This window comes from Hoplias malabaricus, chromosome 12 (genome assembly GCF_029633855.1).
Source record: "Hoplias malabaricus isolate fHopMal1 chromosome 12, fHopMal1.hap1, whole genome shotgun sequence".
In the NCBI taxonomy this organism is placed as follows: domain Eukaryota; kingdom Metazoa; phylum Chordata; class Actinopteri; order Characiformes; family Erythrinidae; genus Hoplias; species Hoplias malabaricus.
Window position 1 is genome coordinate 6,265,235 of NC_089811.1, and position 26,523 is coordinate 6,291,757.

At 41.4% G+C, this 26,523-nt stretch overlaps 1 protein-coding gene across 1 annotated transcript in view; it reads right to left on the reverse strand.

Annotated features, from left to right (window-relative positions):
- abca12 (ATP-binding cassette, sub-family A (ABC1), member 12) overlaps window positions 1-26,523 on the reverse strand; it is a 62,244-nt gene that overhangs the window by 17,407 nt on the left and 18,314 nt on the right. The window contains exons 22-44 of the mRNA XM_066685853.1: window positions 26,132-26,432; window positions 25,444-25,558; window positions 24,725-25,054; window positions 24,279-24,348; window positions 24,030-24,164; window positions 23,276-23,449; window positions 21,859-22,042; window positions 21,463-21,681; window positions 20,247-20,443; window positions 19,627-19,784; window positions 19,205-19,441; window positions 17,442-17,586; window positions 16,892-17,138; window positions 15,609-15,698; window positions 14,518-14,617; window positions 13,673-13,800; window positions 11,620-11,707; window positions 10,877-10,982; window positions 9,872-9,926; window positions 7,166-7,343; window positions 4,759-4,874; window positions 2,536-2,695; window positions 601-854 (exon numbers count right to left, since the gene is read on the reverse strand). Of these exons, the coding sequence (XP_066541950.1) occupies window positions 601-854; window positions 2,536-2,695; window positions 4,759-4,874; window positions 7,166-7,343; window positions 9,872-9,926; window positions 10,877-10,982; window positions 11,620-11,707; window positions 13,673-13,800; window positions 14,518-14,617; window positions 15,609-15,698; window positions 16,892-17,138; window positions 17,442-17,586; window positions 19,205-19,441; window positions 19,627-19,784; window positions 20,247-20,443; window positions 21,463-21,681; window positions 21,859-22,042; window positions 23,276-23,449; window positions 24,030-24,164; window positions 24,279-24,348; window positions 24,725-25,054; window positions 25,444-25,558; window positions 26,132-26,432 (3,787 nt within the window). The remainder of the gene's footprint in view (window positions 1-600; window positions 855-2,535; window positions 2,696-4,758; window positions 4,875-7,165; window positions 7,344-9,871; window positions 9,927-10,876; window positions 10,983-11,619; window positions 11,708-13,672; window positions 13,801-14,517; window positions 14,618-15,608; window positions 15,699-16,891; window positions 17,139-17,441; window positions 17,587-19,204; window positions 19,442-19,626; window positions 19,785-20,246; window positions 20,444-21,462; window positions 21,682-21,858; window positions 22,043-23,275; window positions 23,450-24,029; window positions 24,165-24,278; window positions 24,349-24,724; window positions 25,055-25,443; window positions 25,559-26,131; window positions 26,433-26,523) is intronic.

The window sequence follows — 26,523 nt, forward strand, 5'->3', positions numbered from 1 at the left end:
CTAGACCCAAGCTCAATATCTGACACCCAGTTCTAAAGATATATGACCATCGTATTATATTTTCACTGTCACAAAATGGGTCAACGGTAACAGTTTTTCTATTTAATATCCTACTATTTATTGTTGTAATATAGTGGATTGACACTATATTAAACTTTGTTTCTAACTGTTACTCCACTTGGCCCAATAAACCCCTATGACACGTCAACAGACCAGACTCAGTATTCATTCAGAAACAGTTCTGTAAGCTTTACACTTTACACAGACTGTTTTGAACCATTTCTGATGGCTACTTTCTGGGCTTTCTGCGTCTCCTAATTTTAATCAGCACATTATATTAATACTTGTCTGTGTCTTGTTCAGAGTGAGAGATAGTTACAGGGCTTTGAAATGATGTCTGCTATGACTGGCTACTTCCTTCTCTATAAAGTACTAAAATAACTATTGATTTTTGTTTTATACTTTCAAGTCTGCGCATGGATTTTACAGAGTAACCCTGAGGTAAAGTAATGAGTAGTGATTTTTTTCAGGAAGTAATAAGAGAAGTCATAGTCTTTTTCCCCCCGCTCTCAGTTATTACACCATACGCTCTGGCCTTACCAAACTTTCCGGAGGAGCCACTTGTTAAGTAGCAGTCGCAGAGTAAAGCACAAGAAACCCTGCAGGAACATGGAGACGAACATCCAGCCCAGGACGTCCATGCCAAAGGGGTCCTTATAGGCATCCACTCCAAACACACTCAAGATCTGGACCTGCATGTCCACCCGGGCCAGCTCCATCAGTCCGTTTCCAAAGCAGAACTGAGGAAAAATCAGGAACACGTAGCTCATGGTGTCGTACACAGCCTGGACGCTCTGTAGGGTCAAGAAAGAGACAAAGGAGAGAAGAGATTTTATACTTATTTGTACCAAGAAAATCTCTTGGCAATCTGACGTGTGTACTGCATTTACTCTGTACTTTCATTCTAAGCCATTCTCAGGACCTTTACTTCTAATGTTTTCAAAGGTCACATGTATTCTGTAAGTGCAATGTCTATGACAGTCTGTATTTCCTTAAGGCATATTCTATATATAGTGGCCCTTTGAATACTTTAAACTAGGGCCCAAGCAACATTTACATTTATGGCATTTGGCAGATGCTCTTATCCAGAGGCTAGTGCAGGGCTGGGTCTTGCACATTGACTTGCACTGTGTTCCAGCACAAACTGAGGAATGAACCATAGAATATGGTTAGAATATACAGGGTGGGCCATTTATACGCACATCTTGATGGTATGGTGTGGTATATGGGGTACAAAGATAGTGGGGCCATTCTTCATCAATGGAAACCTTAAAGCCACTGGATATCTTTATGCACTGAAGCTGGCAGGTTCCAGCAAGATGGCGCACCACCACATTATGGGTGTCAGGTCCGAGCATTCCTAGATGAACCGTTTACTGGAAAGCCCCCAAGGTCTCCCGATCTGACCCCCTTAGACTTTAATCTTTGGGGTCATCTGAAGGCAACTGTCTATGCTGTGAAGATACGAGATGTGCAGCACCTGAAACTACGGATACTGGAAGCCTGTGCTAGTATTTCTCCTGTGGTGTTGCTATCAGTGTGTGAAGAGTGGGAGAAGAGGGTTGCATTGACAATCCAACACAATGGGCAGCACTTTGAACACATTTTATAAGTGGTCAGAAACTTGTAAACAACTCATGATAAAAGTCAAGCACACCATTGTGAAATTCCCAATAAGTTTGATGTGTCACATGACCCTCTTCCCATTGGAAAAACAAAAGTTGGATCCAAAATGACCAACTTCAAAATGGCCGCCATGGTCACCACCCATCTTGAAAAGTTTCCCCCGTCCCATATACTAATGTTCCACAAACAGGAAGTTAATATCACCAACCATTCCCGTTTTATTAAGGTGTATCCACATAAATGGCCCACCCTGTAGAATATGTTACATCTGCATGATTTTAGCATCGTCATCGCGATGTGTGCATGCACGATAGTCAAATGACAGTGTGGTCACATGGAGCACAGTGTGGTTGAGAATGGCACTCTACTTTTTATTTTAATAGATTTAATTTTAGAAAAAATGCTAGATTTTTCCCAATATCATGTAACACAGTCTTCTGAAGGCAGCAGTGATACCCACAGTGCTATACCACTCGCAATATAAAATAGGCAGTAATATTGACTGACAATTAGGAGAAAAATCAAATAACTGCAACTATGCCATTGGAAGTATGAGTAGCCACTGAATTTATAATTTAAACAATAACCCTTCTTTAATTTTTTGCAGGTGACAAACATAAGCTACATCTTTTAAGAGAACTACACTCTACAGAAAATTATGGTTTAGCTTAAAACTTTGAGCCAAATAAACTAAAAAATAAATAGTTTATAAATTAAGGCAGTTTACATTTCTGTTAATTTACTGTTAGATTTTAAATAATCTCAAAATGTCAAGATTATTAAAGGAATATGGAATATAATAAGCATGCACTTTAAGGGGTTGAACGGCTCTTGCTGACTGATTCTCACCTCATCATTCGGGTTAAGCTGCCCTAGGAAGTAGAGGATTGCTGTGGAGATGATGGTGTTCACACTGATGAAGAGGTTGATACCGACGTAGCTGATGAACGCCATCTCCACATCCTTGAACAAGGTTGACACGAGGTACATCCAGGGGAAGGTGGCAAAACTGTAAGAGACATGAAATTATAAAGGGAAAGGAGAGAACATAACCACCAAACCACAGTTGGAAAGTGGCAATGGAAATATGCACAAATAAGAGGTTGTGTCAAGAAAGGCAAGAAAGAATGAAAGAAGAAAAGAAATAAAGAAAGAAAAAAATTGTTCACAAGCTGAGCTAAGCGAGCGGAAGATAAATGACTTCATCCGCTCTCCACGGTGAGGCTTTTTCTCACGTTTTCTGCACTACAAAATGATCTGCTTTTTTATTCATTACTCTTGGTGATTGGGGTGGAGGGGGTCAAGGAAGAAGATGTGCTTAAACACGGAGGAGAGAGAGAGAGCTGAGGGTGTGAGTGTTTATCTGCACCAGTGAGAATGTGTGCAGCTGAGAGAGAGGGAGGCTTTTCCCTTAAACACAAGGATGCCCAACAAAAGCAATTAAGCAGCTGTGGGTGAGAGCGGGAAGCAGACAGTGGTGCTGCTCTGGTTATTTATGGGCCGGAAGGCACGTAGCTGCCGGGGCTGATGAATGGAAGACCGAGTGCTGAGCTTTCTCTGAGTACCAGGGCCACAGAGGCCTCCTCATAGCCCAGAACCAGAGTAGTAGTGCTAGGCTCGGCCCACTGTGCCATTCATGACACAATTAGCGGAGTGACAAAGTGGGGAAATCACTGTTGTACAGCCTGGCGGGGCGACTGTAAGCAGCTCCAGTTCCTGTTCCACAGCAGGGAACCTTAATTTCTAACCAGAGGTTAAATTACGCTGCCGCTCAGGATCCTGAATGGCAAGCCGAGCTGAGCTACGGTATTACAATATCACTGAAATGGAAATTAAATTCTAATGCAATCTCTGTGAAATCCATGTAACAGAAGCATGTGATAAACAGCCCTTATTCAGCTGCACTTTCCTCATCTACTCACTCTGCTCCTCAATTTGGTCCTTACTGGTGCTCCTGATGAGTGCTGACTAATGAATTTCTGAGGGGCTTCAACTCCTCTCGATCTCCCAATGTTCACAATCACACAAATGCATTATCTGCGTGGGTTTCCTCCGGGTGACTGTCTGTGAGGAGTGTGGTGTGTTCTCCCTGTGTCTGCATGGGTTTCCTCCGGGTGACTGTCTGTGAGGAGTGTGGTGTGTTCTCCCTGTGTCTGCGTGGGTTTCCTCCGGGTGACTGTCTGTGAGGAGTGTGGTGTGTTCTCCCTGTGTCTGCGTGGGTTTCCTCCGGGTGACTGTCTGGGAGGAGTGTGGTGTGTTCTCCCTGTGTCTGCGTGGGTTTCCTCCGGGTGACTGTCTGTGAGGAGTGTGGTGTGTTCTCCCTGTGTCTGCGTGGGTTTCCTCCGGGTGACTGTCTGTGAGGAGTGTGGTGTGTTCTCCCTGTGTCTGCGTGGGTTTCCTCCGGGTGACTGTCTGTGAGGAGTGTGGTGTGTTCTCCCTGTGTCTGCGTGGGCTTCCTCCGGGTGACTGTCTGTGAGGAGTGTGGTGTGTTCTCCCTGTGTCTGCGTGGATTTCCCCCGGGTGACTGTCTGTGAGGAGTGTGGTGTGTTCTCCCTGTGTCTGCGTGGGTTTCCTCCGGGTGACTGTCTGTGAGGAGTGTGGTGTGTTCTCCCTGTGTCTGCATGGGTTTCCTCCAGGTGCTTCAGTTTCTTTTATCATCTTATAAAAGTAGGCTAATGCCTACCATGCACAGCCTAGCCAACAGACTCTTATTAGTATAGTTTAGTTTTTAGTCAGTGGTTTTGCTTGGCATTACTCATTTCTTTTGAGCGATGAGCTATCACAGCAGTAGTGGTGCATTTATGAGAGCCAAGCAGCCTTAGTGTTGTTTTTATTACCGTTTCTGTCACTAGCTCACTGTTGATCCTGTAGTGGGTGTTGATCACTGATGAATGCTTAAAATATGCAGAGAAACAGATGCACGACACTCTGTAACTAGAACTAGAAAAGAGTGCTTTAGTGCTATAATCCTATTCTACGTGGCCTTGACAAAAGAGACAATGAGTCAGTGAGTACTAGGTCAGTGAGTGTATGTACAGAAAATATTATAATTTAATACGCTTTAGTACTTACCCAAAGAGCACAAACAGCAATGTGACTGCTCCGAGATTCAAATGCTCTGTGAAGGCCGGCAGCTGGAAAACTGCGATCATGATCACAGAGAAAAGCACAGGAATCATGTAGAGTGCCTGAGAGAGAGAGAGAGAGAGAGAGAGAGAGAGAGAGAGAGAGAGAGAGAGAGCATTATATCTGTAGCTAACCTGTTCAATTAGCATACAGTTTATTAGCGTTGTCTATTAACAAATATAAAGAATCCTAACATTATAAATAATGAATGAAAGCTCATGGGTGCCACTTGCATACAGGTGAATCATGCTAAGTGGTCCACATTAACTTTCATTCATTGATTGAAGTATTCGTAACTGACTGTTAGAATTAAGTTATAGCACAATGTGAACCAAAATGAAACAAAATACACATGAAAACAAAAACGTTTTTTAGAAATATTACCCCTGGTATGGACTTCTTTGATTGCTTGGAAATATTTCTTTACATACCCATATGTTCGCATTTTATACCCTTCCTATTTTGCGTATACTTGTACGAAAGTTTCAGACACAGCTGACTGGGAACAAACAGCATCTTTTGGCGCACTACTTTGGATTTGCATCTTGAAGGAGTTTTATAATCCTTTTCATTGTTTCAGCTGATAACACTTTTCCAGGCGATGTTATCTTTCAAAAGCTGGGTTCAACAGCCTGTTAAGGTCTTTAAACACTTTCTTTTTACTTCTGCATCTAAGACACTATTGCAAAATACCGTTCAAGCTGAATTTACTCAGAAATAAACAGGTTGCCCTTTTACAGTGTACGCTGAAACAACATGTATTTTTTGATGCTTATTTTTTACTCACTTCCTCCCTCAATTTGGTCCCTGCTATTTTTCTCCCACATGTTAAAACATACATACAACTCCACTGACCTTGTGCCAATACAAATAATGATCCTGATCAACAGAAAAACTCATAGATCAATTCAAAGGGACGCTAGCTAGGATGCTAATAAAAAAAAGTACAAAGTGTGTTACTGAGACTATTTTTTTTGCCTATATGATTTTGATGTGATCAAAGAAAGACTTTTTTATCCTCTACATTTTTTTTCTACTACGGCCATACACAAAAAGAGCCAGAAGGGTAACACACACAAAAGAAATAATTGGCTAACACTTAGCATGTTACACCATTTTTGATTTAATAGACTGATTTTGCAGAGACACAAGTTAGTTGGCCATCATACAGCCACAGATGAGAGAAATCGTTTAGCTGCTCTTAATTAATAATTTATAAATGAAAAATAATAAAGAACAGCTGAACAACTCGTCCTATCTGTAGTTGTATCATGGCCAACTTGCTTGTGTCTCTGCAGTGCCTGTCTATTCAGTTGGACTGCTCCCTTATGGTCAAAGCTGGTAATGCACACTACTTCTTAGCACTTAGCTCCTCAGTGATTGTTTTCCCCCTGTTCCACTGAAGTCTGCCAGTAGGACAGAGTTTTAGGGCCCCTAAAATAAAAAAAATTTAAAAAATTAAAAAAAACAAGATTCCGAGAATAAAGTCAGAACTCTGAGAATATTCTCTGAATAATTCTGAGAACAAATCTCAAAATAGGGGCGGCACGGTGGCGCAGCAGGTAGCGTCGCAGTCACACAGTTCCAGGGACCTGGAGGTTGTGTGTTCGATTCCCGCTCCGGGTGACTGTCTGTGAGGAGTTAGTGTGTTCTCCCTGTGTCTGTGTGGGTTTCCTCCAGGTGACTGTCTGTGAGGAGTGTGGTGTGTTCTCTCTGTGTCTGCATGGGTTTCCTCCGGGTGCTCTGGTTTCCACCTCACAGTCCAAAAACACACGTTGGTAGGTGGAATGGCGACACAAAAAGTGTCCATAGGTGTGAATGTGTGAGTGTGTGTGTGTTGCCCTGTGAAGGACTGGCGCCCCCTCCAGGGTGTATTGCCGCCTTGCGCCCAATGATTCCAGGTAGGCTCTGAACCCACCGTGACCCTGAACTGGATAAGCGCTTACAGATAATGAATGGATGGATGAATCTCAGAATAATCCGCTGCGTATAATGGAGCAGACACACAGTGAAACTATGAAATGCAGTGTGTTGCACAAACCCATGGCATGTAGTTTCACATGATACAATTAATGATCATGAAAATTATTAATCCAGAGTGAGTGGAACTCCAGCGTGTCCACGAGGCTCCATCGCGTTACGGCTCGGACTCGTACAATAAACTAAAGCCTTTTGCAATGCAGTCAGGGGCGATGCATAAGGCTTTCTGACTTCATTCTCGGAATCTTGTATTATTTTTTTTCTCAGAAACGCAGATTTGAATTTTTTTTTCTACCCTTCAGGGCTTCCATTATGCTTTATACCAGTGTACTTTCACATGTCCATTTTTGTTGAAGTGAACCACAAACTGTACCATATCATAGAAGAAGTTGACTGTCCAGTAGAAAGGTTCACTGATGCCCGAAATGTGCTGGAGCCTCTTGGAGCCGGTGTGGTGCTCCTGAACTTCATAGATGACAAAACTAGCAGTCATGATGGAGTAGCCGGTGAGAACACACAGTGCAACCAGAACATTGACCAGGCCACGGATCCTGTGGGACAGAAACACACACAATGAACACTGAACAGCAAGAACAGGAATGATACTGCAAAATAAAAGAATTGTTCCACTGTTATGAGCTCCCACATTCAAAATGAAGTCTTCTCTAGTTCTTCACAGAGGTTTTTTCGGAAACCCAAGATATATTCTGGAGATTTCTGTCTCCGCAAGACACTGACTCTTACAGAAGTCACCCACTGGGTCTATACTTCAGATTCTGCCTGGTCTCCCTCGCCCATCACACTATATTTCCATGAGGGCAGTAGTGCAGCCAAAGGCCAGGCACAGTGAGAACCCACAACAAATGAGAAAATTGATCTAAAGAGTAGAATCAGGCCCTGCACAGCTTAAGTGAACATTTCACACATTAATGCGAGCAGCGTCCTGCCTGAATTGTAATAGCAAACAGCAAACCAGACAGGAAAGGAAAACATGTAAACAGACCAGAGGCCCTAGACCTCTTGTGAGTGAGATCTTGGAGTGCGTTCTTCCAGATGTGAACATCAGTAATTATTTACAGCTTAAATAGATAATAACCTTAAGAATACTAGACTTCAAATACTTCAAAATACTTCAGACTTTTTATCTTCTTATCCACTGTAGCGTAATGAGACGATTAATTAATTAAATATATCACTATAACAGACTGTCTGTGAGGAGTGTGGTGTGTTCTCCCTGTGTCTGCGTGGGTTTCCTCCGGGTGACTGTCTGTGAGGAGTGTGGTGTGTTCTCCCTGTGTCTGCGTGGGTTTACTCCGGGTGACTGTCTGTGAGGAGTGTGGTGTGTTCTCCCTGTGTCTGTGTGGGTTTCCTCCGGGTGACTGTCTGTGAGGAGTGTGGTGTGTTCTCTCTGTGTCTGCGTGGGTTTCCTCCTGGTGACTGTCTGTGAGGAGTGTGGTGTGTTCTCCCTGTGTCTGCGTGGGTTTCCTCCGGGTGACTGTCTGTGAGGAGTTGGTGTGTTCTCCCTGTGTCTGCGTGGGTTTCCTCCGGGTGACTGTCTGTGAGGAGTGTGGTGTGTTCTCTCTGTGTCTGTGTGGGTTTCCTCCGGGTGCTCCGGTTTCCTCCCACAGTCCAAAAACACAGGTGGATTGTCGACTCAAAAAAGTGTCCATAGGTGTGAGTGTGTGAGTGAATGTGTGTGTCTGTGTTGCCCTGTGAAGGACTGGCGCCCCCTCCAGGGTGTATTCCCGCCTTGCGCCCAATGATTCCAGGTAGGCTCTGGACCCACCGCGACCCTGAACTGGATAACGGTTACAGATAATGAATGAATGAACTATAACAGACTGTAACATATGTGAAATATCTGTTATTTAAATATCAGTGGCATTCCTCATTATAAACCACCTGCTTTTCACTCCCAACAACTTTAATGTTATCTATATATTTACATCAGTCAATCGGATGGCGTTAAATGTGCTTGAGTTTTGAATCACTCACTGAATTATCAGTGTTAGCATCTTATTATAATTAACCAAACATCGTTACTGTAAAGTTTGCATGAGAGTTCAATTTGATCTTAAAATTGTATTACTCCTTTGGAGGTTTTTCTTTCCCCAGCACTTGTGTTAATGTGTGCGTGTTACAACGGCCTGTACGACTCAGTGTGTCAAAATGATTGAAAGCCTTACATTTATTTAAAATCTTGTAAGACTGCAGCAAGCAGTAGAGCTGCACAGCTTTGAAAAGAAAGTTACCTAGGATGAGATTTTATTAATGAAGCACCTTGAGCAACATACAGCATAAAAAGTTACTATAAAGTGTATTATTCTATTGAAACCAGAGCAATTACAAAGGCGAAAGGAGATGTCTCCAGATCAGCACCTTTTCTTACTTTGTAGATTCTTCCCACAGTGTCTCTCTGCACAGCTCGTGGAGCGAAAACTGCTCTGAACAGTTCAAACGCTGTGTCATTTTGAAGAAAACTAAAACAGATGCTTGAGAATACACAATGCTTTTAAACTATTCATAAAGGGTTCCTATACTTTCTTATCTTACAGCTGTTTTCCTCTCCCTGCCTTCATCTTTCTCTCTTTTTCTCCCTCCTACACACCTTTCTCCTCATCCTCAGACATCTCTCCCCAGGCTTTGAGCCAACCTCATCTGAGTTGTGAAAGTGGAATAACTGTGCTTGCACTTGCCGAGATCGGCTTCCAAATTAAGCGCGGCGGCAGCCTTTAAAGCGCAAGCGCCTAAGTAATTTCTGAATGAATTAACCTCTGAGCCACCTTGAGAATGCACACATATTATATTGGGCCAGTAATCGATAACCCAACCTCAGAGGAAATCCATTTAATACGATCAAAGAGGAGTAAATACAGCAGTCAAACTGCATTACTCTGAGCGCATCAGTGGAATGTAAATGGCAGCACACTGTTTGCATATCTTATCTAAAGCCAGGGCATTTGCCTTGCAATTCTGACTATTGCCATCTTTGATTCTTGGGGCTTGGCAGCCTCATCTGACACATTTATGAGGCCTGTGCTAAAGAGAGGCAAACTGGAGGAAATAAAAGTGTCCTTACATGGCATCCTCATCTTCCACCTGGCCAGGGTAAGGATGGCTGGACAGTGAGATTGCTGTAGGGAGAGGAAAGATGGAAGAAAACAGAAGACATGATTTAATGCATGCACAATTCACATTCACACAACACTTCCGCCCTGACCACGTCATAGGCACATGGGGCGGCCGCTCTGACAGCCCTCGAACAGATTTATGCTCCGTTTCGGGCCCCAGTGAGTTCACCGGCTACATTTGAATGATTGCATCTCCCTTTTCCCTTATTGACTGCCGGGCCTGTATTAATCTTGCCCCGGAGGCAGCTAGTGAATCTGAGCCACTAGGCCTGGCCTGGCAGCACTGCTGAAATAAGGCTGGAGCCTCCGTCCTGTTTTATCCACTTCATTCCGGCTCTCAGCGCCGCTAATTACAATTCCTGCAGCACTGGGAGACTGAAGAGAAACACTGCCCCCTGCCCAGGGACATGGGAACTGCAGGAGATCTGGAAGAACAAGCCAAGCGACATTTCGATGACTTCATATTTGTAGGCAAAGCATGGAGCCTTGGCAAATCTGCATGGGCATTTCTTAAGGATCGTTAAAGCTAGGAGTGTTTGCTTATTTTTTTTTTTTGTAGCAATGTGACCATCTCAAAAAGCCTGCTCTTTGGCCTTTACCATTCTCTTGCTTTGTCTTTATGAGAAATAACTACATTTAAACACTTTAAACAGGTCTAGGATCAGTGAGAAACTCATAATACCCTGCCTGCTATGCAAAAATGTCTGTAACGGCTTATCCAGTTCAGGGTCGTGGGGAGTCCGGAGCCTACCCGGAATCACTGGGTGCAAGGCACCATGGAGGGGGCACCAGTGCATTGGAGGGCAACACACACTCACACATTCACTCACACCTATGGACACCATTGCACCCAGAGGATCCCTCACAAACATGGGATGAACTATCAAACTCATCACAGAAAGTCACCAAAAGCAGGGCTTCAACCCACTACCCCAGGACCCTGTGGGACTTACCATATTGCTGCCGTTGGTTTGCTGGGAGGCTTGAGCGCAGGATGAAGTTGTTGAGACTATTGAGGTAGGCAGGTAAGCTGTGATACCCTTCTGGATTGTACCACACCTGTATGGACAGAAACAGGTCAGAGACTTACTATACCAGAAAATGTATTAGAGTTACAGTATTTGGCTGTAACGGCACATTTATCCAGAGCTTGTAGTCATTTAGTCATGTTTCAGAGGTAAATGAATGTAGCATTTGGAGTCTTGCCCAAGGACTCATGATATGCCAACACCAGTCTGACTCAAGGAAACTAGCAATGCCCATTTTGCTCTACCAACTGAAACATTCATGCATTTACATTTTCTTTTTTTCTTTGGTACTAATTACTATAATAATTACTTCAGACTGCACACCAATTAAAACGGCAAATTCTGCAGTGGTTGCCAGAGTTGTTAATAATACAAGCTAATCTTTCAGGCATATAAAATACCCCGGATGATCAGTTTCTCTAATGCATTCAGTATCATTTTTGGCAATGTTTGTATAATGGAGAAAAAGCAATAGATAATATCCGTGATAAGTAATAACATCTGTAAGCATTTATATAGATGAAGGTCCTCACACATGTGAGGAAACCAAAAGTACACAGCACTGCATTGTTGTGAGTCAAGCTAAATTATTCTGAATATTGTTTGGAGTTAATTGAGGTCTCTGTTTTACAGCGTGTGCTTTAAAGACTAGCTGTGTCTGTTATTACCTTAGTTAAGGTCCTGTTCTTGGGCACCTCCTGAAGGTCCATTTGGAGGTCAATGGGAAGGGGATTCCCGAAGGACCAGCCGCCGTACCTGAGAAACAAGCAATTTACTTGAAGGTTCATGTGACAATAACACACTAAACAGGTCAGGTCATGACTGCAAAACACATGTTTGCATGTTAATTTCTCATTAATTTCCAGTCTCTAATTATAGCTGGATAGACCTCTTGCCCTCAAAATTTATTTGTGATTTGTCTTTGTTATTTTTCCTGCAACCCCAAGGAGGTTGCACATTTTATGGTGCATGAATAATGCATAGCTTCCCATAACTATTTTATGCAGAGTCTAATAATGTATTTCCATGCACCATGTATGCTCCACTGAAGCTGTCTGTTTCTGTAACACAGGAAATGCCAAAAGGTCAAAAAGCTGCAGGAAAGCAGGGGGAAACCTAAGTACCTAAGTATAATTCTATATTTCAGTCTCCTAAATGGACAAAGCTATTAAATAGCCTTTTGAATATTTACTGTGCTGCAGGGAGCAACACATTGGTGTTATGATTATTGTTATTTTTATCTTATTTACTATTATCCCACCTGATTTTTGGAAATGCTTTTGAGAAATCGCCACTGTTCCAAATCTGACACATCTGACCTGGAAATATTTAACCATTCTCTTGCTACACTTATTTTTCTGCTCTGTTTTCCTCCCTTAATTTGTATAGAGTTTTATTTAAACTGGTTACATTTGTTCAATATATAAGCTACGCACACAAAATAAACTTGTTCAGTCTGCACAAATCAGTTCACATGGATATGTCTGTATGAGTCAGTCTATATTGGTCAGTCTATATGAGTCCATCTGAATGAGTCAGTCTATATAAGTCAGTCTGTATGAGTCAGTCTGTATGGGTCAGTCTGTATGGGTCAGTCTATATGAGTCAGTCTATATGAGTCAGTTTATATAGGTCAGTCTGAATGAGTCAGTCTGTATGAGTAAGTCTATATGAGTCAGTCTGTATGAGTCCACCTGTATGAGTCCATCTATATGAGTCAGTCTGTATGGGTCCATATATATGAGTCAGTCTATATGAGTCAGTCTGTATGGGTCAGTCTGTATGAGTCAGTCTGTATGGGTCCATCTATATGAGTCAGTCTATATGAGTCAGTCTGTATGGGTCCGTCTGTATGGGTCAGTCTGTATGGGTCAGTCTACATGAGTCAGTCTATATGAGTCAGTTTATATAGGTCAGTCTGAATGAGTCAGTCTGTATGAGTAAGTCTATATGAGTCAGTCTGTATGAGTCCACCTGTATGAGTCCGTCTATATGAGTCAGTCTGTATGGGTCAGTCTGTATGAGTCAGTCTGTATGGGTCCATCTATATGAGTCAGTCTATATGAGTCAGTCTGTATGGGTCAGTCTGTATGGGTCAGTCTGTATGGGTCAGTCTACATGAGTCAGTCTATATGAGTCAGTTTATATAGGTCAGTCTGAATGAGTCAGTCTGTATGAGTAAGTCTATATGAGTCAGTCTGTATGAGTCCACCTGTATGAGTCCATCTATATGAGTCAGTCTGTATGGGTCCATATATATGAGTCAGTCTATATGAGTCAGTCTGTATGGGTCAGTCTGTATGAGTCAGTCTGTATGGGTCCATCTATATGAGTCAGTCTATATGAGTCAGTCTGTATGGGTCCGTCTGTATGAGTCAGTCTGTATGGGTCAGTCGGTATGAGTCAGTCTATATGAGTCAGTCTATATGAGTCTAGGCACATTACATAAAACTACACCAGTTAGTCTACTTCAATTTGTTTACAAGACACTGTCTACATAAAACTCTTTCTATAGCACAGTTTTCTCCATACAGTTAAATATAGACATAGACATGGACATCAAAACAAAAAGTGAAAAAAAATACTGTTTTAAATTAAATGCAGGTTTACATATTTAGAGCTCAACTTTAATAATCTTCCAAAATCTAACAATGATCATCTGACAAAGCAGGATCTGATACTGTCCTACTTTTCTCACACTGTGCCTTCATGCAAACTTGCCTGTCTCTGATGTAGGCATTAGCTGTGGTCAGAAGGTAGTTCTCAATATTGATGTTGGTCAGGTTATAGACGATTTGGGACGAGGGGTTGGTTGTATGAGGAGGGTCAAATCCAGTCTGCTGGCAAGTCTGAAACAAGCAGAGGGAAAAGTGAAGGAGCAGCCAAAGGCTTTAGGTTTGAAAAGGAATAAAAAAAATGGAGCCAGCCGTCTGCAGCATGCTGTCACAGAACTAAAGAGTGCCAGTGGTATTTGGGGACAGTGCAAGAGCACAAACACTGCTTAAGTCTGAACTTGCCTCAGGCTTTTTCTATTGTCATGTGCATCCTGACTGCTGCGACATCCTCCTTTTGACACACTTTTACTTTTCAGTCTCATTTGCTCACATCATGTGCAATAATATAGCACAACAGAATAAATAAAACAGGAATACAAACAAGGAGCATACGAATGAGAAGATGTAATGCCACGGTGCAAGTTTGTGGGTATGAGAAACTGTCGAGCAGGTGCGCGGCTCAAATATTTACTGTCTGCATGATCGTTACATGAGCTTAATAACCAAAAAATGCATCATTATATGCTTTTCATTTTGAAATATGTTTCATAGGGCATATCAAAAAATGCAGTATATGCATTTAACACAGTCTATGAGTCATACGCAATGTTTCTGACTGGTAGAAAAATCAACTGTAGCATAAACAACCGTAGAAAAAAAACCATACCATGGAACAAAATCAGAGTGGTAGTCACTGTTATACATATCCCCACATCATTGTGTATGGGGTGTCCTGTGTAACAGGAGCTGGACACCACTGCTGTAGACGCTCAGAAGACGCCTCTGACTCACCTGCACCAAGTTGTTGCACTTACAGCTCCCAGACCAAGAGGAGCCATTGCCTCCAGACGTCCATGCACTAGATGCCACGCTGACTCTTCTATGACACACACTGTAAGCAAAATACATTTCCATAAATACTCTCAGATCCAGCTTACACAAGGACTATAACACACACATACACACACTTGCTGATATCTGTATTCCAGCTACAAAGCAACACTCAGCGGATTTATTTATTTTTTTTATTTTTTTTGCCTGACGTTTTTAAAGCACCCTTAAGGTCTTGGCTGACACGTGCCAGCACTGATCTGAGTGCCTGTAAGGGGAGATCTATCCAATAAACAGGAAGCATTAATGGAATACTAATGATGCACTCACGATGGAGCCTATATGTTCTTTTACTCAGAAATGACATGTGAGGAGCTTTTCAGAGAATCACAGTGTTAGAAGAAAGTGTTGAAACAAATGCATTATATGGAAAAACAAATGAAAGTGCCAGTGGAAGGACTGCAATAGAAAATGGCAAACTATTGCAGCATGGAGCAAAGCTAAAAGTGACATTGCAAAAGGAAAATAAATTGAAAGTAACCTAGTAAATAGTGTATGAACAATTCATTCTCTAAAGAACCTGGAAATGAAAAAGCCAGTGCCGGTGGCTCTGTGTGGTCAGTCTCATGAAAGAGACTGTAAATTAACTCACACTAACTTTTACAGTTCAACCACTCTCAATGCAGGAAGGCCAAGAACGCACTTGAATTTAAAAAGGCTGGTCACAATACACAGACAGGTGAATATCATTAGAAATTCAAGGCCACACATCGCCTAGCCAATGTGGTTTGCAGCCACGGGAACAGATACATAGACCCGTCACTGACAGATCATTTTATTTATCTTTCAAACCTATTCAATCATTGAACGTCTTTTTCAGTAAGTTCTAGTAATTATGAGCCTAGTATGAAAGGTCTGTAGAGGAATTGAACTACATTCTTAGCAAAATGGGTTATTGCTAGTAATTAATAAGGTTTCTTTGTCTTGTGACAATAAAACCAAGTTGGCCTGCTGTTTGGAGGTGACACAGCTTGGCCTCTCAGGATACTTACTCGCTGTTGGGTTTGTCCATGCAGTAGACATCAATGCCTGGATATGACATCATGGTATCCACCAGGTAGGAAGAGTTGGGATTCTGGTTACTGTTGGAAAACAAAAATTAAGGAATCATCAACATTCGTAGAATGAATGGATTTGTATATGCCAACGTTTTTGTTTTTTTTTTCAAATTTACTAAAACAGTAATGCTATTGCGAGTAAATGATTTTGTATTTTACTTAGTTTCATTCATATAAAGTTAATTATTGATTCATTCACTCATTATCTGTAACCGCTTATCTAATTCAGGGTTGTGGTGGGTCCAGAGCCTACCTGGAATCATTGGGCGCAAGGCAGGAATACCTCCTGGAGGGGGCGCCAGTCCTTCACAGGGCAACACACACACAAACCTACAGACACTTTGAGTCGCCAATCCACCTGCTACGTGTGTTTTTAGACTGTGGGAGGAAACCGGACCACCCGGAGAAAACCCACGCGGACACGGGGAGAACACACCAACAGTCATCCGGAGCGGGAATCGAACCCACAACCTCCAGGTCCCTGGAGCTGTGTGACTGTGACACTTTATTTTAATTTTGTGGCTTTGTTAGCATGCTGATTTTGTTGATCGTATTTTAACCCGAAAGGACCCCAAGAAGTTCCAATGCTGAAATATGCTGTATATGCTTACCTATATTTATAATACATAATATTATACACAATTTCTTTGAGCTACTACATTTGTACTCCTATAAATGTAAATTCGGGGAGTATTTTTAATTGTAGTTGATTACTACTTTGCCTACATAACAATACCAGGACTATTCTATTCCGTATAGTACTTACTGAATATAAATAAACTTGGTGTGGTCATTTGTGGCTGGGTATTGTATTTATTCATATTTATTTCTCCCCTATTTTTATTCTGTGCTTGGCTGTTTACATAAACATCCATTTCAGTGAGGAAAATTACTTGTATATTCAAGAGTGCTTGACCAATAAAGGTATTTGGATGAAGTGCATGGGCCCCATTGTTGATTTAAACAAACAAAAAAAAGGCAATGTCATTTTTCTCAGCATATATTTACAGAAAAACTGGCGTTTTCAGACTACTTGCTCCAAATGCATGACAACAATACGTATGAATAAAAAATGTTCCATCAACAAAGTTGCTGTCTTACGCAAGAATTCTGTTGATGTGAACAGCTCGGACTTGCTTAATGCATCATTTTATTTTCTGTTACAGAGCCTTTAGTTAAAGTGTAAAAACAGGTGAAAAGGAGCTCGGTGAGGATACCTGAAAAAGGAGTATGCTTTGCCAATGTCGTATATAGCCGGAGAAAGTTCCATCTCAGGGAAGTACTGCAGGTCACTCTTAATGGAGCCTAGTCCCATCGCAGCGATGACAAACAGCACAGGAAGCAGCACCTGTGATATCAGTCCCTTCCAGTTCCTTCTGGAGTGATGGAATCGTTTCACCAAAATGGCCAACACCTGCTGAACCAACAGGGCCAAACCACTCACCGTGGAGTTACCCATCAAACCTGCAGGAAATATCATAACACATTACATCACAATTACCATGTAAACACTGCAGTGGGGGTGCATGAATTAAATCAGGATGAATGTGTGCTTAAAACAAGATATCGGCAATAGTCAAATGTGTATATTTTTCTTTTGGACAAACTGCAATTTTATTATGTGAATAACATGAGATATTGATGTATGAACACTACTACACCTCTAACAAAAATGTCCCAGTATACAGTTCAACACATGCCAAAAAGCTCTATATCCAATCATTACACACACATTGTCATCTCAGTGTATGATGATATTGCACTCACTGGCTTTCTCTCCGAAGTGCATGCTGCCATGGTGGTCGTCTTGCAGGTTGTCTCTGGAAGCTCCTATTTCTTGCACTGATTCAGACACCGTGCATGGCCTGTCTTCCACAGGGTTCAAATCATCTCTCGTCAGCTGCAGGAACACCTGGAACACAAGAGAATAAAAACAGACCTGAAGCTCCATTTCTAAGTGTATAGTTGCTGTCTCTAGGAAATCTGACTCCATTTTAAAATATTTGCTGCCCATGTGAACTGCTCATGACGAGAGCTGGACAATAATTCTATATCAAAATGTATTGCAATACAAAAAGTTTCAGTAACAATGATGTGAGTTTTTAAACACATTTTCAATTTTTCAACATAGATTATTTACAACATCTGTCACTGAGTGACGTTCAATACAGTTCCATTTAGTTTATAAATATTAATATTGACAAAGGTGGTGATGGTGATGTTGTGTTTCTTGTTTATTCTGGGTTTGTTCTTGGTTTCTCAGTGGATTTTATACTGTTCATATCAATATTCATTCATTTATTCATTCATTGTCTGTAACCAGTTCAGGGTGGGGGTGGGTCCAGAGCCTACTTGGAATCATTGGGCACAAGGCGGGAACACACCCTGGAGGGGGGTCAGTCCTTCACAGGGCAACACGCACTCACACCTATTGACACTTTTGAGTCACCAATCCACCTACCAACGTGTGTTTTTGGACTGTGAGAGAAAACCGTAGCACCCGGAGGAAACCCATGCAGACACAGAGAGAACACACCACACTCCTCACAGACAGTCATCCGGAGGAAACCCACGCAGACACAGGGAGAACACAGCACACTTCTCACAGACAGTCACCCGGAGGAAACCCACACAGACACAGGGAGAACACACCACACTCCTCACAGACAGTCACCCGGAGGAAACCCACGCAGACACAGGGAGAACACACCACACTCCTCACAGACACCCGGAGGAAACCCACACAGACACAGGGAGAGCACACCACACTCCTCACAGACAGTCACCCGGAGGAAACCCACGCAGACACAGGGAGAACACACCACACTCCTCACAGACACCCGGAGGAAACCCACACAGACACAGGGAGAGCACACCACACTCCTTACAGACAGTCACCCGGAGGAAACCCACGCAGACACAGGCAGAGCACACCACACTCCTCACAGGCACCTGGAGGAAACCCACAAAGTCACAGGGAGAACACACCACACTCCTCACAGACAGACACCCGGAGGAAACCCACGCGGACACAGGGAGAACACACCACACTCCTCACAGACAGACACCCGGAGGAAACCCACACAGACACAGGGAGAACACCCTGTGTCCACCCCTATTCCTGACAAACTATTTTAGAGATATTCTTAAATGTAATACATTGGTTTTAAAACTGCAAGTTGGAATAGTTCAGCAGTAAACAGTGGACAAATTATTACTGAAAGAATTGATATTATACATTTTGATATTATACTACATTTTTTTAAATAATATGTTACAATGTTTTGCTCTTAATTTTATGAATTTTTCATTTATTATTTAATGTATTTATTATTAGCTTTTCATTTATTAATTAATTCATTTATTAATTTATTAATTATTAAAATCCAATATCCGCTTCATCCTGTTCAGGGTTGCTGTGAGTTCAGAGCTCACCCAGAACAACTGGGCACAAAGCAGGCGCCAGATGACAGAGAAAAATGATTACATTAAAAGTTGTTTAATAGTTGGTAGAGAGAGCTGTCACTCACTTCTTCTAGGGTGGTGTCTGAGATTCCATAGCAGCCCAGCTGTAGAGCATCCAGGTTTCTGTCCAGGCCCGTGAGCAGCGAACGGTAAGCAGATGCATTCTGGGAACTGTAGGCTGGAAGAGAGTAGACTATATCTCCCACCTCTCCTTCCTTCAGTTGAGCATCAGGCATGTGTGAGTGGATAAACGTTTTCACAACCTCGCTGTCAAATTTCTCCTCAGATTCGGGCAACTGGACCTAAAGAACCACAGGAAAACATCAAATGCACTTGAGCAGAGATACGTAACAGGAAACAGGTGCAATATGCATCTATACACCCCCCACCACCACTCTCATATATCACAGACCCTACCTCATAGCGTATATATTACAAACATGAAATAGCACAATATTCACAGTACACTCCAACTATAAGTCCATACCTTCTTAGTGAGGGTGAGGTTGTAGCCTTTAGAGAGCTTGTCTTTCAGATAGAAAGGAGATCCACAGCATTTAAGGCCTCCATGCTCCAGGAAAGCGATGCGGTCACTGAGGACTTCAGCCTCGTCCAGGTGATGAGTGGACAGTATGATTGTCCGTTCTAGGCATAAAAGAAAAACACACAAAGTCATGTCTTATCAGATACCAAAGACACAGAGAAAGAAAAACTGTAGGGAAGAAAGAGAGCAAAACACATTAAACCCAACCTTTTTTTCCAAAGTTTTAAATCCCAATCGGAGACAAACTGTCTCTGACTCAGAAGGACATAATTAAACTTCAGAAACGTGAGCGGAGAAAGCACAGCGGATAACAATCGCTCATTACTACATCTGCTGAGGCATTTTCCCCCTTCTTGTTTCCTCTACGGCCGTACGCACCTTGAGAAAATCCATTAGCGCTTAATTAAATTCTGAGATGGGATGTCAGAAACCCGATAAGAACAAAAAGCCTGCAGGGTTCACCAGCTTTATATATATTCTCTCTCTCTCTCTCTCTCTCTCTCTCTCTCTCTCTCTCTCTCTCTCTCTCTCTCTCTGTCTCTCTCTCTCTCTCTCTTTCTCACCCTGCTTATGTTGGAGGATGATTTCCCAGATGCTTCGTCGTGAGCATGGATCCACACCCGTTGTGGGTTCGTCCAGCACCACTAAACGAGAGCCTCCGATAAAAGCAATGGAAATGGACAGTTTCCTCTTCATGCCTCCTGACAGTGTCCCCACAGGTTTGTGACGATGGTCGTACATTCCTGTCTCCTTCAGAATCCTGAAAACAGTAACAAAAATTAGCTTTAATAATTATGCTAAAAGATTGATATATATATAACCATTAAATTAATGAGTTATAGATCTGGGGTTTTCGATTTAGTCCCCCATAAACAAAATCTAGTTAATATTTCTAGATTATAATTTTCTTCCAGCTGCAAACATACCTTAGGCAGGTAATCATGGGCTGTCCCATAACTGCATGTTTTTTAAAGGGGCTTCTTTGCCTCAAACTATAAAAGCTGTTTTGTACATTATTAGTCATGTTATGCAGTGTTTTGTAGTATACCATTGCATCCCTCAGGCTGTGTAAAAGCAGCATTCAAACACTGGGAATCCCTGGGGTGTCAACAAAAGCTGGCTCCAAGTCTAGTCCCTTAACTGCAGGCTAATTAACAGGCAACATTATTGTAACTCTTATCTCACTCGTCGAAGAAATCGTTACGACAACAGTGATTCTATCTTTATTTAACACCAAATGAATGCCTGAGACAAGCCCTTTGTTTTCAGCTTGAGAAAAAGTGTAAAATATATGTGAGGTATCTTGGTAGCCTGGTAGGTAGCTAATAGTAGCTAGCAAACAAGGTAGCATGCTTATGTGTTAGTTTATTGCTGTCTGATGAGTCTTTACTGGTTGAGTAATATATATATATATATGTATGTATGTTTGAAAACACTTAGATTACTCATAGTAGCATATTCAGTTTAGTAAATATCCTCCCAATGTTCCTCATCTTACATCATTACAAGGGGATTGTCCTGGTCTTAAAACTGGAAAATATTGTGAGAATGTACATTTACAATAGACATGACAATGCCTAAAGTATAGCAACAATATGCACTAGTAGCACATAAGTTTGAAACCCTAGAGGTGTACACTTTACGTGGATTAACTGGTGGATTAAATGATGAACAGGAGGAGTTAGCTGAAATAGCTTTTAATACTGCAAGGTCTGCCATAAGCCCAATATAAATGAGGCTTCATTTATGAAAATCAAAATGTGCTAAATGGCTACGTACTTGCGAACTTGATGGCGCAGTTCCTCATTGGTCCATTGTGGGGCTTTGATCTGACCATAGAGCATCAGGTGTTCTTTGACGGTCATGTGGTCGAAGAGAACGTCATACTGCATACACACGCCTAGCTCGGTACGTACATCGTCAATAAATGTCTGCATGTCTTTACCATACACCTCAATAGAGCCAGATGAGGGGACGAACAAGCCAGTGAGAAGGGACCTAAAACAACATAAAAAAAATATGTCCTCAATATTCACTATAAGACTAAATTAAAGCTCAAACAATAATTTAGACATGAACACATGAATTTTAGTGGGGGAAAATAGTACCATAAAGAGATATCCTTAACAGATTTAGGGTAAAAATAAACATTAACAGAAAAACTTTCTCTCTTACATAGTAGTTGTCTTTCCAGCTCCGTTGTGGCCTAGAAGTGAGGTGACATGACCCTCGTAGAAGGACAGGTTCAAGTTTTCAACGGCTTTCCTGCTGCCATAAGTCTTTGTCAGGCCACGAAGAGAGACGCCAACAGGCATGTCTGAGAACTCATCATCTCCCTGACTGAAGTAATCACCCATATCTGCAGACAGATACAAAATAAAGAAGTCAAGAACAGAATTAACCACATAATACTGAAGTTAATGTCAAATATGACATATTAAATTTGTCATTTTCATTTTGCCACCATGTTGTCTAACAATGAAAGAAGTAATGTGCTTCGTTTATATGCAACATATTGGCCAAATTAAAGTGACCATTTTAATATATTTTATTAGACAATGTTTAAAATTTGCCCCTTGGGTGTGCATTCAAAAGGCACCTGAGATTGGTAAGCATTTATGTCGTTATATGACTCATAGTCTTGTTCAGGTGTTTAATAGTGATTTCATGTTTAAGAAATAAGAGAAAGTGGGAACATAGGCTAGTGATTCATTTGTAAACTTTAATTTAACAAACAAAAAATGTCTTTATCTGAGAAGTCACACTGTTGTAACTTGTGCAGAATGAGGCCTGACATTGTCCTGCTGAAACAGACAGGGAGTTCCTGGGAAAATATCTAGTGTTAGTGGCAGCATACGTCTCTCCAAAATACTAGTACAGGCCTCTGCATAAGGAATAGCTTCACATAGGTCACAAATGCAATGGGCAATGTTGCCCCACCATGCCTTCACATATATTGTTTTTTTGCAATTTTTGCTAGAAGTCTGTGGGGTTTTTGGCATGTAGAATCTGGTTTGAGACTTTTTCACCAAAAACATGCTGAAACCATGAATACAGTTTACACTGACTTTCAGTCCATCTCAGACGACTGGGCCAAAAGAACTCGCCAGTGTTTCTGTGAAACATGAATATATGTTTTCCTCTTTGAATAATAAAATGATAACTCATGTAAATGATAACTGTTAACTGATAGTGACTTTTCAAAGTATTTCCATGTGGTCATGTCCATCACAAAGGCATACACATTCAGCAGCAGTTTCTAACCTTGGCCTTTACACACAGAGGAATTTCCCCTGAGGAATATTATCTTTGAATTAACTGACAATCCTCTCACAAAGTGGTGAATCACAACCCTTCACTGCTTGAAAACACTAAGCCATAGGTGGATGCTCCTTTTATACTCATATATCTTGATGACTTCACCTGTTACCGGTTTTATTTAGTTATCTGCTTTATGTGGAAACCTCCAGAACAATGTTTTTTTACATTTTTTTACAGAAATTTCACATGTTCTGCTTGATATTGTGTTTGTTGTGTTAAAGCGTTAATCTGTCGGCCTATTTCTGGAATTGCAGAGGCACTGCCTGTTTACCTTTTCCTTTTCCTTTTCCTTTTCCTTTTCCTTGTGTCTGGATGTCATGCACCATGTTGGAAAAGAGCAGCCCCCTACCAATTTTTTTTGGTGCTTTGTCACAGCAGCAAAACAGGTCAGACCAGAAGGAAGGGAGCACGGGGAAGTACCATGGAGCTGGTATGCCATATTTCCCTGTCAGGAAATAATGAAAGAAATGCATTTAATTCCAATATTTGATACTGATCTTGAAACTGGCCTACCAGCATGCCACTTCACAGAAATGAGGTAATAATATTAAATATTGATTACATATTCATATTGTCACTGGAATAAAAACAACAAAACTAATTATTCAATTCAAGTTTTCAAAATTAAATATTCAAAAATTATACCTTTACAGAATAAAAAAAATTGTGTCAATAAATATAACAAGATTTAATTCAAATAAATTTTGGACTTTTCATAACAAAAAAATAACATCAGCATTTGTAATACGTTCTACAGGGAACAATGCATTGGTAATAAAATAATGAAAAAAAACAATGTGCACCAAAATAAATTCAGCAAATAATATATAACTGTGTATTTAAACTGTGCAGAAGTGTGTTCTCTTTAGAGGAGGTGTACTGTCACTCATTAGAAAGTCAACAAAACCCAAACTTTAGCATAAAACTGTGTATTTCACAGAGTATTAATTTTTAGTTTTCAACAGGGAACAGATAGCATCGATGAGCAACAAATTAATTTAAGCACAGCAGTGTTGGGAGCGTACCTGGGAACACCATGCGGATGTAGATGCCCAGGAGGAAATAGATTAGGGAGTCGATGAAGAGCAGCCAGCAGAGCCAGCCGAATGAGGAGGTGTCTCCAACCACAGGAGAGATGTACATGTTGCTCCACTGGATGCCTGAGACACAAAGACATGCAAAAAGAATCAATCAACATTGAGCTATTCTTGCTCTTACGTGGCAGAAGCTCAGTAGGAAGTCACTGACATGGCCTGCTGTTTGAGTGTGCATACCTTCTTCCTGTTTTTCATAGCGGGAGATGTACTGACTCGCATAACTGAAGCATGTTGGAGAAAACAAGCTCTGTAAGAAGCAAGAGTGCAGTTACAACACAATCTACAGTAAAACATGCACTTTTACTTGTACTTTCCTATGCTTTGGGACCAACTAAGCAAAGACACTGGTATTTTATACACTGACACTTATAAAACACCAGCAACCGGTACCAGAGTCATACACACATACACACACATTACATACCAGATTTAACAAACATAATAACTTCACTGCATCACTGTTACACTTAGTGGTAAGTGTCATGACAAATGGCCTAATGTTTTATGTCACTACTGCTATTGCCACATGCTACTTTTTCTATATACACTAGTAAGCCAACATGACGTCAAACTTTAACAAACATCTGTTTTAAACTTAATAAGAACAACGCTACGTCTTGTACCAGTGCACTCTTCACAGAGAAAGGCAGGGACTCCTCTAGGGACATGACCACAATGAACGGGAAGAAGAAGATGATGTAGATCAGGCTGCCACTCAGCCCTGCGATGTTGGTCTTGTCGAAAAAAGAGCTTATGAAGAAGCTGATGGCCAGGACGCTCAGGCCATAGTCACACAGGTAGAGGAAGAGCACAAAGCCATCACTATTTGGAAGCACTTTTCCATATTTTAGAATGAGGGTGAGGATGAATATAGTGAACAGGAGGAACACTGCGCTCTCAATGAACCAGGCGAAGAAATGACTGAGTGGATTAACCCCCATCATCTTCATGTACTGTAATGAGATGGAGAAAGGATATTCATTCAGATTGTGCTCTGCTTCAAATAATAAAGAGTATTAATTTTATAGCACTTATATAGCATTTATTTAAGTTAAAAAGGCATTTTTTAAAAGTGTTTTAATGATCACTTATGGGATTTAATGGGACTGGAAAAGGCTACATCTTTATCAGAGTTTAGGAGCTATAGGAAAGTCCAGTATAATAGAAATTGTACTATATCCTTAGCTCTTTCACATTAATACACACAACGAATGTAGCAGGAGCTACAATTATTACAGCACAACATGTTGCTAGGTCTCAAAATGACATGTAACAACTAGAAGGATCAATTAATGACTACTGTATAAGACAAAGATAGAATGGATGATGTAATGAGAGATACCTCGTGCAGTCTGAGCTCTCTTTCATGGACGAGCTTCTTTACAAAGTTGGCGACGAAAAGCACCCAGGCAACCATGAGCACCAGCGGGAAAGCAAAAGAAATGCTGTTGAGGTACCTGAAAGACAGAGAGTGCTCAGGGTCAGCAACCGCAGAATAAAACAGCACCCTTGCTTTCTCAACCACTTATTCAACACTCAACCATGACGAAAGATACAGCAGAAGAAAAAAAAACAGAGCCGACCAACTTCACCACAAGCGGTTTATACAAGAGGTCGTGTCATGTTGAGAGCAAAAGTCTGGAGCAAAGCCTGTAGCAATCTTTATTATGCTCTAGCTAATATTTCAAAACGATAGTGTGGGCTGTTCTGTCATAAATCAAAAACTGGCCGTGATGCAAACATCACACGTATTACGAGCAATCCTAGAAATGAAATCAGGATTACTTCTAGCTGTTCTAACATAAAACGGCATGGTATGTGCATTGTACACAGGCCGGGATCACAATGATTTATTGGACATTGTGTAGTTTTTGCTTGCTTGGTTTATTTGTATTAGAAGCCGTACATATACCGAATTCCTAACATATGTCAATGCCATTTCAACAATACTGCACCATAAATCAAATGGCCACTATATAGATATGGCCTAGGTGTTTGTGTGTGGTGAAGCAGCATATGTTTCCACTCACTCGTCTTTATAGAAGCAAGGGTAAGGGAAGGCCTGGACCTGCACAGCGGGCTCCTGCACCTCTGTGCCAGACTGCATGGCTATGATGGCCCTCTCGATACCCTCCTGCAGATAGGCAAAGCCACGGATGTAGCGCTGCGTCTTCATGGTTGATATGTACGAGGCCTTCACCCAGAAGGTGTTTCTGGTGCGGTCAGTTCGCATAGAGTTGTCGATGTCCATGCGGATGGTGTAGTCCACTTTAGGAGGCAGGCCAGTAGATGGAAATGAGGAGGCGTCATTGGGCAGCTTGAAAATGACACCTAAAACATAATATGGTTTATTACATTTATGAGAGTGTATTAAATATTTCACTTATTTTATCCTCTGTAACAAACATGACACCCTCATAAG